Source organism: Heptranchias perlo, chromosome 2 (assembly GCF_035084215.1).
Source record: "Heptranchias perlo isolate sHepPer1 chromosome 2, sHepPer1.hap1, whole genome shotgun sequence".
Taxonomy (NCBI): domain Eukaryota; kingdom Metazoa; phylum Chordata; class Chondrichthyes; order Hexanchiformes; family Hexanchidae; genus Heptranchias; species Heptranchias perlo.
Window position 1 is genome coordinate 81,396,343 of NC_090326.1, and position 12,894 is coordinate 81,409,236.

General features: G+C 40.3%; 1 protein-coding gene across 1 annotated transcript in view; it reads left to right on the forward strand.

Annotated features, from left to right (window-relative positions):
• macc1 (MET transcriptional regulator MACC1) overlaps nt 1-10,328 on the forward strand; it is a 44,793-nt gene extending 34,465 nt beyond the window's left edge. Inside the window, exons 4-5 of the mRNA XM_068003701.1 lie at nt 7,158-7,346; nt 7,460-10,328. Coding sequence (XP_067859802.1) covers nt 7,158-7,346; nt 7,460-7,672 — 402 coding nt within the window. The 3' untranslated portion in view covers nt 7,673-10,328. The remainder of the gene's footprint in view (nt 1-7,157; nt 7,347-7,459) is intronic.
• Nucleotides 10,329-12,894: the final 2,566 nt, after the last annotated feature.

The window sequence follows — 12,894 nt, forward strand, 5'->3', positions numbered from 1 at the left end:
AGAGTTCTCTAAATGTCCATTGTTCTCTGTGTGCTTGGGCTTTTAGTGTTCATTCTGTTCAATGCTCTCAATTAGGTTGACTATACAGTAAAATTTACTCCTGAGAGTGCAACCTTTGGGTGTTTGCCAAATCTCCAAGATTTTACTGAACTCTTGTCCTTCAATATTTTAACAACAAAACTCCTCCAATTCTTCAGCATTATGGATTTATTTACTTCTCTGTCAACGTACTGAAAATATATACTCAGAGTCATCATTACTTAGGCTTGTTTGGAAAAAAAATGTAAATTATTAGTGAAAATTGTTTTTTTTTTGATAAAGTATTGTATCTTAAGGTGAAAGATGTTAGAGTTGGGAAGTGAGACACTTTCCCACTTTGCCCAGCGTTAGGAATAGGATGGGTTAATTCTCCCTTATTTTGGCTCAACACAAGCCCTTTGCCCCAACCTGATAAACTCCCTGTTGCATAGTTGTAACCTTTGTATTTTAAACACCAACAAACCTTGTGTCCGCTGAGTGAAATTGCCAATTACTGATAAATTAGGGACAGCTTTGAGCTGTGGGCCCAAACCTAAGTGGAGAACTAACCTAAAGTCTAGGCTCAATTCAAACCTAGGTCCTAGAGGTGAAAGGATCGTATGATTTTATTTACTATGCACCCAATCCTCAAATTGCTTTAAAATTTTGCTCAAGACAGAAGGATTTATGTGTGGTCAATATTCTAACTCTTACAGGTGTTAATGGAGAAGGTAAGACCATCAGGATTTCCTTTCTGAAGAACTAGCTGATAGATTTTTGTATGAATATAGAAACTGCAGCATGGAAGCCAAATTCTAAAACTGTATACCCTTTAACATAGCACTTGCTACAATTGAGTTTCCAAATGTTGGGATTTCTCAATGTCTGTAAATGGCAGTGTTACTTGCAACAACAAAGCTTGTCTTGTGGATACTAATTCAGTTTTTAAAATGGGTTTACAGTGGGAGAGTTGGTTTCTTAAGGGTATTTCAAAAACAGCAATTAAGGTAATTAATGGGTGAGTGGATCCAACTAATTGTAGCCATGCTCCAGTTTCCACATACTGAATTGACATGTACACTTGTCAACTATAACAAAAACTTACATTTATATTATGCCTTTCATGTAGTAAAACATCCCAAGACACTTCACAGGAGCGTAATCAGACAAACATTGACACCGAGCCAAAGAAAGAGACATTAGGTCTGGTGACCAAAAGCTTGGTCAAAGTCATAGGTTTTAAGGAACATGTTCAAGGAGGAGAGTAAGGTGAAGAGGTTTAGGGAAGGAATTCCAGAGCTTAGGGCCTAGACTCTTGAAGGCATAGCCAGTAAGTTGAAGGAAGTGGGGCATGCACAAGAGGCCAGAATTGGAGGAATGCAGAGTTCTCGGAGGGTTGTAGGAGATTAGAGATAGGGAGGGGCAAGGCCATGGAGGGATTTGAACACGAGGAGGAGAATTTTAAAATCAAGGCGTTGTTGGTCTGGGAGCCAATGTAGGTCAGCAAGCACGGGGGTGATGGGCAAATAGGACTTGGTTCGGATACGGGCAGCTGAGTTTTGGATGAGCTTAAGTTTATGGAGAGTGGAAAATGGGAGGCCAACCAGGAAAGCATTGGAATAGTCTGGGGGTAAGAGAAGCATGGATGAGGGTTTCAGCAGCAGATGGGGCTGATGCAGGGGTGGAGACCGGCGATATTACGGAGGTCTTGGTGATGGAGAGCATATGGGTCAGAAGCTCAAGTCAGGGTCAAATAGGAAGCCGAGGTTGCGAACAATCTGGTTCAGCCTGAGGCTGTGGCCAGAGAGAAGGATGGAATCAGTGGTTACACAAATTGGGGTTGTATTCTTTAGAGTTTAGAAGGTTAAGGGGTGATCTGATTGAAGTTTATAAGATATTAAAGGGAACAGATAGGTGGATAGAGAGAAACTATTTCCACTGGTTGGGGATTCTAGGACTAGGGGGCGCAGTCTAAAAATTAGAGCCAGATCTTTCAGGAGTGAGATTAGAAAACACTTCTACACACAAAAGGTGGTAGAAGTTTGGAACTCTCTTCTGCAAACGGCAATTGATGCTAGCTCAATTGCTAATTTTAAATCTGAGATAGATAGCTTTTTGCCAACCAAAGCTATTAAGGGATATGGGCCAAAGGCAGGTATATGGAGTTAGATCAGCTATGATCTTATCAAATGGTGGAGCAGGCTCGAGGGGCTGAATGGCCTACTCTTGTTCCTATGTTTCCTGTGGTTAGAGATCAGACTTCATGGCAGGGGCCGAAGACAATGGCTTCGGTCTTCCCAATGGTTAATTGGAGGAAATTTCAGCTCATGTCTGACAATACATATGATGTGGAGATGCCGGTGATGGACTGGGGTGGACAAATGTAAGGAATCTTACAACACCAGGTTATAGTCCAACAATTTTATTTTAAAATCACAAGCTTTCGGAGATTATCCCCTTCGTCAGGTGAAACGAAGGGGATAATCTCATTCACCTGACGAAGGGGATAATCTCCGAAAGCTTGTGATTTTAAAATAAAATTGTTGGACTATAACCTGGTGTTGTAAGATTCCTTACATTTGACAATACATAGACAGTGGATGGGTCAAGAAAGGTGTGGTGAGGTAGAAACAGGTGTTGTCAGCGTACATGTGGAACCTGACTGTTTTCGGATGATGTCGCTGAGGGGCAGCATGTAAATAAGAAATAGGAAGGGTACAAGGATAGATCCTCGGGGGACTCCAGAGATAATGGTGTGGGAGGAGAACCCGTTGCAAGTCAAGTTTAGAACTGGTATAACTAGGCCAAATAATTTAGCCAACCCAGTAATAAAGTAACAAATGGCATTTTGCCTACATGTGATTATCAATATCTTTTTAGAGGAAGAGCAGGGCAAACAGGAAATTAAGAAAAATCTGATAGCCACCTATTTCAGTTAAAGCTTCTCCTTTGCTAAGGCAAGAAACATTATTTACTGGTCTGAGTAATTTAACACACATAGCGACCAGTAATACCAATTGTGGGTGCAACCTTTTCTGTTGCACCCACAAAAAAGGTTACTCATATTTATTGGTCATAGATAATGGTTAATTTTCTCTTGTTACGCTGGAATCATCTGAACTTTTCCCTGTGTGCTTAGTCAAAATTTCATGTGATGATTGCGATGTAAACAGTTTGAACTCTATTATGTACTAAATATGCCTACTCTGTGTATTGTATTGTCCTTCTTCATGAAACCTGTGCACTGCTTTTCATCCTGTGGCTATGTACGTGATGGGAGGTGGTGCCCTCTGTTCCTATTCTGGTACAAATACTGAGTTATACATCTAGAGATATGTGGCCAAACTCCTATCACAGACTTGCTGCTTGGAGTTCGAATGCCAGGCTCTTGGGCCACCTACTGTGGCCTCTTGACAGCATTTGTCTCAGGATATCCTTAAGATCAGAGAAACCTTCCCTCATAGTTTACTGTAATCTCTCTGAGACCGTCCTGACTGCAAGGCTCCTTTGGAGAGTACACCTTGTGAGCCACAGCATTTTCAAGCAATACCCCATGTTGCTTTGTCACTGGATCGCTGAGATGTCTGTTGACTGATATTCCTTCCACAGTAATGCTTGTTGATCCAGCACATTATATATGTCAGAGAAGGAAGGATTCATTTCTGAGATAGATCTCTCAATGTCTACAAGCCCCTTATCCATCATACTGTACATGGTATTAATGACACACTGTATCACGTTGGTGCTCCAACAGTCCTGCTCTGAATATCTTTCTACAACAGCAACTTGCACTTCTGTAATGCCTTTAAGATAGTAAAACGTCCCTATTCTAAAGATCTCCACTGTTCCTTATATCTGTAAAATGCTCCTTTCTTATTTCTGTAGGTACAGATTACAAGTTTCCTACCATGCACGTTTGGATTATAGAATGAATTGTGTGTTAGGGTCAATCAACTCATTTCCTGCTTGTTAAGGTGGGAAAATGTGATTGCTGCAGCTGAGCTCTGATTGGGAGGCTAACATTTCTGGATGGTGCATATTGCATTGGTGACACTGATTAGTAATGGCTACATTCTGATATTCAGAAATTGTGACATTTTTGTGTATAGTTTAACAGATGACACCCACCTTTTCATAGCAAAAATAAATCCATGTAATTTCAAAGATGTAGCTTTTTATTTGCAGCTTTTTGTATACGTTATGCAAAACAATGGCATCCTTAAGCTTTGTGCCATAAGGGGCTTGGTCGGAAGATGTGACCAAAAGAAATAAAACAAAATCAGAGATTTGCTTTTGAGATGCCCTGGGAGAACATAGTGACCCATATTCCTCAGCAATAACTGTGACAGGACTATGTGGAGCCGAAAAGGGCAATCTGCCCTGAAGTGAATATAGGTTGCATATTTAAAAATATTGAAAACCCAAGGAAAAATATTTGTTTTAAAAACATGCTTATCTTTTTAATGAGTTCAATGATAATACTGGAGTCATGAATATTTATCTTCTATTTCTCACAGCCAGCTGTATTTTATTTGAAATCTATCTTGTACTGAAAACTGGACAAAGGACATTCTTAATGATCAACTTCGGGCACTTGTTAATTCCAGATTTATCAATGTTATACTGGCATCCCACTTGATCCAACCACTGGCAGGTGGAAGGGAGGTGTTTAATTTAAAAATTTGGAACTGAAATATGAAAATATTTGTGTGATTAATTGTATATATTGTTTTGGCTAATTCGGGGTAGACTTGTCCATTTCCTGAAATTGCTTACTCTTGTAGGGGTACAAATCTATAGTGCCTTCCCTTGATGGCTATTTGTGTATAAACCGGGACCAAACGTGGCAGTAAGCTATTCAATAAGTGAGCTATTACAACTGAGCTTGAGCCTTTCATTACTTGGGGGTAAACTTTAACTCCCAAGAACAGGTAGGTTGGGGATGGGTGAGAGGTTAAAATAACAACTTTATGGATTGGGACTGAATCCCGGCTCCAACTCGCCCACTTCTGGGCTTAACCCAGGCCGGTTTGTCTGCGTGTGGACCGCCCCCACTTAAAGCCAGCGGGCCAATACTTAAAAGGGCAATGTACCTCATTGAAATACTTGAGGTACTTAATATTTTGTGTGTTGGAAAATTAAAATGAATTTAACCTTAACTGTTCGGGTTTCCCATCGCTTCCGATTCACATCAGGTGAAAGCAGGCAAGAAGGGCCGGGTCCATGAGGTGAGTGCCTTTATTGCACTGCTTGTAGGAGCAGGACTGCTTCACCCAGGCTCAACAAGCTCACCCGGTCGACGACCCCCGCGATTGCCCCCCCCCCACCCCTGACTCGTCACCTGACCCCCAGCGACCTCCGATCTTCTTCCTGGCTCCCCGTTCCTCACCCACTCTCCCCAGCCCATGATCCCTTCTTCCCTCCCTCCCTTCAATTCCCTCTGCGGCCTTCTTACCCAACAGCCAGCCAGTCTGTCAATCAGGCTGGCTGCCGAGTGCAAAACCCGGAAGTAAAATTGAGTGGCTTTATTAACCACCAACTTACCTTCCGGGCTTCACACCCAAAAATCTGCCTCCCCCCTGACCCCCGCCACCAAGCTCCCTTCCTGGCTGGAAGTGAAAATTCTGCCCTAAATGCATGCACTTCCAGCAAGAGTTACTCAATAACAATCAGGAGTCAAAACTTTGACTCTTTTCCTCACCAAGGCCAAGGCTGCCGCAGGGGCTGATGCAGATAAGGGATTGGACAGTTCATATCGTCTTCTGTTCATTAATCTTAAAAATGGCAAAGCTTACTTCAAGAACTGTCTTTTTTTGTCTGCAAATGTATTTTTTTATTTCCCCTCTGAAACGTTTTAGTGTTTTGATAGAGCTAAGGATTTTTTTGGCTTTATTTGTATAAATGAAAAGTTACACTCAATGTTTTTCTAAACGGATTGTTTTCCTTTCGTTCTTGGCTGGAGCTGTTTACTACCAATCATCTTTAGTCAGGGTGCTGTGGACTACTCGTGATTGATCAACAGGGAATTAATTTATAGTTGAGCAAACTGTCTGCCCTCCCCTTCCACTACAGTGTTTCATTGCCCCCTAGCTGCATCTTTGATAACTCATGAAATTTGCATTCAGTACATCATTTGTTTGTCATTTCTGTCATTTCTCCTCTGACTAAGGTTTAAATTCAGATGGGAAGGAAGTTTCGCCCCTCTGAAGGCTTTAAGTGTCCTATAAGAATTACTTTTTAGGCAGTCGCAGCGCAGTGAGTGCTTGTGAGTCTGCATAATGAAAATGCTAATTTAAAACAGTTTGTGCAAAATTAGCTCCAAGACAACAAAATTATGGGTGGTGTGGGAAATGGGAATGTTCACATTGATGTTACAGGGCTTATGGGGAAAGAGCAGGGGAGTGGGACTAATCTAGGTTGATAATAAGAAAACCTTGAACTTCAAACACATTTTTGTCCTTGTTATGGTCCAGGTTTTTAAGACACCATTTTGCTTTTAATAGTTGTACCAGACTCTCCATATGTGAGCATGCCCCTTATAATCTGGGCATCTGTGTCTTAGGCTTTTTGATTACACCTCTGTGAAGAGCCTTGGGATGTTATTACATGTTAACAGCACAATATAAATGCAAGTTGTTGTTGCATAGCACATGGCTTCCAATTACCTTATTATGCAATCACACCATACACTAGAATTTATATAGAACCCTGCTATGTTGTATCACTTTTAGAAATACTACAAGAACTGAATGTATAGGCTAATATTACGAATTGAATGCATTTATATTTAAATCATATATACAGAAGCTCTAAAACAATGACTGGAGCTACATACTACAAAAGTAAAAGACAATATTATTCCTATGCAGATAACTGAATAGTGTACATTAAAGAAGTACCTTTCCTTCTTCATACTCCTTCAATGCTACTGTGGACTTCAATAAACTGGAATGGTTTTTGGTGAAGACGTGAAAATAGAGTTGATTATTTTCAGCCCAAGGGAAACAGTCTTTTCTTGCTACTCGTAGTTGGTTCACCATCTATAGCTGTTTGTGGTACTCAAATTCTTGATCTTGAACTCTTAATGAAATCTCTATAGTAGGCTTAATCTTTGTTCTGCTAACTCTGTTGTTTTGTAGGGACTGTTAAAGCTTGATTGCCAAGGAATAGTGGCTCGTCTTGTTCAAGATGTTGTTATGCTCTCAGCAGCTGTGGAGCTCGGCGTTCGTTGGAGAGAGTTGGCAGAAAAACTATCCAAACTCTCAAAACAGCAAATAGATGCATATGAAGCGCCTCACAGAACTGGAAGTGGCGAAGTTAGTCAGGAGGTGGGTTGCCGCCTTAACAATTTAACAGTGTAGGTTGTGCCGCAATCCAACATTGATTTTTTTCATTTTTCTTGAACTCTTTTTTCATTCACTTTTTGTTTGTTCTTTTATAGACCATGTGGAAGCCAGCATATGATTTTCTTTACACATGGAGCATCAAGTTTGGAGATGGATACCGGGATGTACTGCAAGAACTGCAAAGCGTGCTGGATAAAATGAAAAACCCAATTACAAGGCATTGGAGACATCTAACAGGGGTTCTTATTTTGGTGAACTGTATGGAAATACTAAGAGCTGCTGCATTCTCCAGGCATGATGAGGAATGACTTATTTATATAAAACCATTAAGAAACCCAAGCACACCAAATCAATTCTTAACCTGTGAGGGAAAAAAGGGGATGGAAATAGAATTATTTTCTAAGAATACAATTATTTTTGTGCTAAATACAAAACAAAAGATGAGCTATAGGGTACTCGCGCGACTTGAAAATGGGTTGTGGTGATCTGAAAAATTATCAGCAACTTCAAGATTCGGTAATCATATTTTTTTCTCACAAATGTTTCCAGCTCAACGCTCACTAAGGTAATCTTGATTAAGGAAGCAGTTCAACATGTTTTGGAAAATACCGTGGTAGACGGCTGACTGCTTCATATTTTAATTTTTTTTCACTTTAAGATATGCTGCTTGTATTATTTTGGAAAGTGATAATCACATTCCAGTTAAGTTCTACCTGTCCCAAATGGTTTGAAATAATGAAAACAAAAACAAAAGGTCCTGTTGACCGTCATGATCATCAGAATTTAGTGACAATTGTAGAAGAAGGTATACTGTGCATCATGTACAGGGTTTATTTTCTAGGGCAGGTCTGGGGGCTGCCCCCACCCACCTCTCCCAAATTTTGATTTTTGACACTTTATTTGTTGCATTTACTAACATGTTGGAGTATATATATTTATGTAAATACTTTGATTTGTGTAGATTCATAGAGAATTATATCCCACCAAGCTCAACCAAACCCTATAATGAATTGTTGGGGTCATGTATAAACAAGATAATGCACTTATTTTTTGACTCTTGTTTCTTCCTGAACCACCATAATTTTTTGAGCCTAGGAATGACTGTAATATTTGTATGTTAGTCCTTGTCTGTTATTTTAATGCAGGTATTAAGGCATTTATTTTGAACTAGTTATTACTTCCATTAAAATAGCGGCAAAGGAATATCGTATGAACACATCAAGCATTTGTCTGAAAATAACCAATTTCTAGGCTTTGGTTTCAAAATGAATCACTGATGATATAAAATGTAGTATAAAAAATAGCTCTATGATCGATGTTTACGATCTTCAGAAGGTGACTGCACATATCACCTTGATCTGTGTGATTTGCCATCTCATGCTTTTGGATCTGATGTACTTCTGTGAATCCCATAAAGGAAGAGATGGTACATTCAGGTTCACAACTTGGAACTTCCATACTTGAGTTGAAGAATCTTTTCTCTCTATCCTCTTCATGTAATTATTCTCCTTTATTGATGGGTTACTCTTCAAAATTGGAGTTCAAAATTAAAAGTAGATCCATGATCTCATTGAGCAATGCTATATAGCTTCATCTGAAAATGTTCTGTCCTGAAAATATGAGGGTCAGTTTTACAAATTCATGTTCCTGCCATGGAGCTTTACACATCAAAAGCACATATCAACAAGTCCCACACTGAGGTCAATAAGCCCTGCAAGATTTCCCATCCCAGTATTGAACAGATAATCCTGTGGGCCCAAATTCCCAATGTAATTCTCATAATGTGCTCCCTATCGGCAAAGCTCTGTTCTGGGATTGCAAATTCTAAAATGAGTTCTAAGGAATATATGTGAAAGAGGATTATGCAATACTATGATAATGGAGATCAGGAATGAATGAGAATTATAATTTTGTGTTTGTGGGTGATGTGTTGATTAGGAATTAGAGTAATAGTGTTCAATCCTCATTCATAGTTTAGCTTCCAAAAATAAAAATTGAATATACTCCATGTACCCTCAATTACATGCTGCCAAAAAGTTAGTGTACTCTTGACATCAAAAATACACGGTAGGTATTATCCATATCCTCTCCACTGCACCCCTGATGATTACTACCAAAACTCCTAAAGTGCTGGATTCAACAGTGACTGAAATAAAGACTAAAAAAATAATTTCACAATGGGCTTGAGGTGTTTCCTTGAGCTAGTCTCTACTACCATGGTCTCAATGTATGGGAGTAGATATTAAATGCAAATGTGGCAATAAGAAAAATTGAGGAATATAGAGGTGTGGGGTAAACCTGGGGAGGAATGTGGCTTTTTTGCTATAGGTTATAGCTACTTTATTTTTCTTTCTTCCCCATTTCTTCCTTAGCTTACTGAATTCTGCACTGTTCTTAACTGAAAGGGCTGTCAGGCAGCCTGCTGCGTGACCTCTGATCTTCTGAAACAGTGAGGTGTAAGAGAGTGGCTTTTATTCTTATCAAAATAAAGTAGCATGGTGCCACATGTTACAAATGAATTATATGTTGACTTCTCTGTGTTGACCAAATATTTTGCAGTTAACCAGATACTTATTTTCCTTTACCATTTGTGTAGATATAAAAGTAAGTCCTTTTTAACTTATTTTCTGGTTATACTTCGGGACAGGGTCTTTCAGAAAGGGAATTGAAGCATTTTTATTTTGGCAGACATCAGTTTAATAAATGCATGTATGTTTCCATAAGAAAATAAGAATACCAGGATTGTCTCATGGTCAATAATCAATTTCCTATTATGTAACTCAGCTTTTTTGGGGCCATAAAATACTGCAGATTGTTTATGTGCAGTGCAAGGGACAATAGGGCTTATCTGGATTTTTTTTAAAGGTAACTTTTTTTTCATGCAAGTATTGTGCAACACAGAATTTTATAGGAAACAACATTATTTAGTTAAATACTGTTTGTCAATAAAAGTTTTCAAAATTATATTTAATCTGTAATTTATTTTAATGTAAATTGTATACAGAACTTATCCGTATTAAGTAAAACATTACTCTAAAACAGCAGTAGTCGGAGAAAGTAGAGATACAAAGAAACTACACAAATGCTTGCCATCAAACATGGCCTCAACATCTACCAGATCCCAATTACTGACCTGGCTATCGCAGAGCACTTCTTTACCACCTACTTCCAACCCCACTATCTTTACCCTCTGCCCCTAGAAAAAAACTTTTCCTCCACTCCCTTGCAACCAAACGTTAACTCCCAACTCTTATGTGCCTCCACCCACTATGATGACAGTGCTACTGATGACCTCCACAGCTTTTGATTCTGCCTTCAGTGCCCTCGTCAACCAAGCTGCTTTTGATCTCCTATTCCTTTGAAGCTATAGACTCAAGAACTCCATAACTGCAATTGCAGAACATTATCCCTTTTTGACTTCTCTCCAGTGTTTGACATGGTGAATCATGCCATCCTCCTCCATCACCTCTCCTCCTTCATAGGGCTGCGTTTGAGTATTTTCACCACTATATCATTACAGACAGCATATCTCCAGCACTGGCTTCCCCCATCTCCACACAGTTACTTCTGGTGTACCCCAGTATTGTCCACGGTTCCATCCTCAATCGCCTCCTTTTCCTCATTTACATGTTGCCCTTTGGGACATCATTCATAGGCATGGGGTTAAATGTATGCCATATGTTTCCATATGTATGCTGATGAGAATCCAGCTTACTTCCCTCGTTTCCACAATGACCTCTTCTGTTAGATTTCCAACTCAATGTTGTTGACGTTGAGCCAGAATTTCCTCCAGTTGAACAATGGAAACAATGAGGGTATTGCATTCGGTCCCAGTCAAAAACACTCCCCTTGCCGACAACGCTATCTCTCTCCCTGACTGCTCTTAGGCTGCACCAGGCAGTCTACAATTTGTGAGCTGCATAACACCCAAAGCTGAGTTTAAACCCCATATACTGGCTGCCACCAAAACTACGTACTCCACCAGTCCCCTCCACTCCTACCTCACTCTCACTTCAGACAAACCCTAAGCCGCACTTTTATCACCTCCCGATGCGATGACCAGGGCTTTTTGCCTCTACACTGGCCAGTCCATGATTTTTTTACCCATAAAATTAGTGGGCAGAAAATTGCACTTTGAGCACAGTAGCAGAAAATGCCAGTCAATTTCTTTAATGCTATCTCAATTGTCTGCCAAGATCCACATTCTGTAAACTCGTACTCATCCAAAATTCCCCCGATACCTGTCCTGCTTACCAATCACTATCCTTGTCAACCTACATTGTTTCCCTATGCATCAATTTGCATTCACATCGACTAATCCCTCAAAGGCTTTGCTCCACCCTTTCTCTGGCCTATTCCACAGGGTCCCTTCTTGAGTCCTATGTTACTTCTAACTTAGGCCTGTGCCTTCACCCTTCTCCTGGCAACGTTGTGACCATCATCCGTTTACTTCGATCCCTTTCTTAAAATGCCTTTAAATGTATTCTCCAAACTCCCTGACTCGATCATGACCTTGGTCACCCCTCCTAACTCCCCAACTTAAGAACATAACAACAAATAGGAGCAGGAGTAGGCCATACGGCCCCATGAGACTGCTCCACCCTTCAATCAGATTATGGCTGATCTTTAACCTCAACTCCACTTTCCTGCCTGATCCCCATATCCCTTGATTCTCCTAGAGTCCAAAAATCTATCTATCTCAGCCTTGAATATATTCAATGACTCAGCATCCACAGCCCTCTGGGGTAGAGAATTCCAAAAATTCAAAACCCTCTGAGTAAAGAAGTGCCTCCTCATCTCAGTCTTAAGTGGCCGACCCCTTATCCTGCGATTATGTCCTCTAGTTCTAGACTCTCCTGCCGGGGGAAACAGCCTCTCTGCATCTACCTGTCAAGCCCCTCAGAATCTTGAGATTCAATGAGATCACCTCTCATTCTTCTAAATTCCAGAGAGTATAGGCCCATTCTACTCAATCTCTCCTCTTAGGACGACCCTCATCCCAGGAATTAATCTAGTGAACCTTCGTTGCACCGCCTCTAAGGCAAGTATATCCTTCCTTAAATAAGGAGACCAAAACTACGCAGTATTTCAGGTGAGGTCTCACCAAAGCCCTATACAACTGGAGCAAGACTTCTTTACTCTTGTACTCCAACCCCCTTGCAATAAAGGCCAACATGCAATTTGCTTTCCTAATTGCCTGCTGTACTTGCATGCTAACTTTTTGTGTTTTTTGTACCAGGACACCCAAGTCTCTGCACACGAACATTTAGTAGTTTCTCACCATTTAGAAATATTCTGTTTTTCTATTCTTCTTACCAAAGTGAATAACCTCACATTACCCCACATTACACTCCTTCTGCAACCTTCTTGCCCACTCACTTAACCTGTCTATAATCCCTTTGCAGACTCTTTGGCCCCGATATGAGAGTGGAGGTGGAATGGTAGGAGGGGGGTTAATGAGCACGTGGGTAGCCCGCCCAATAAAAAATGTCCGCTCCCCACTCATTCACGATTCAATTGGTGCCACTTA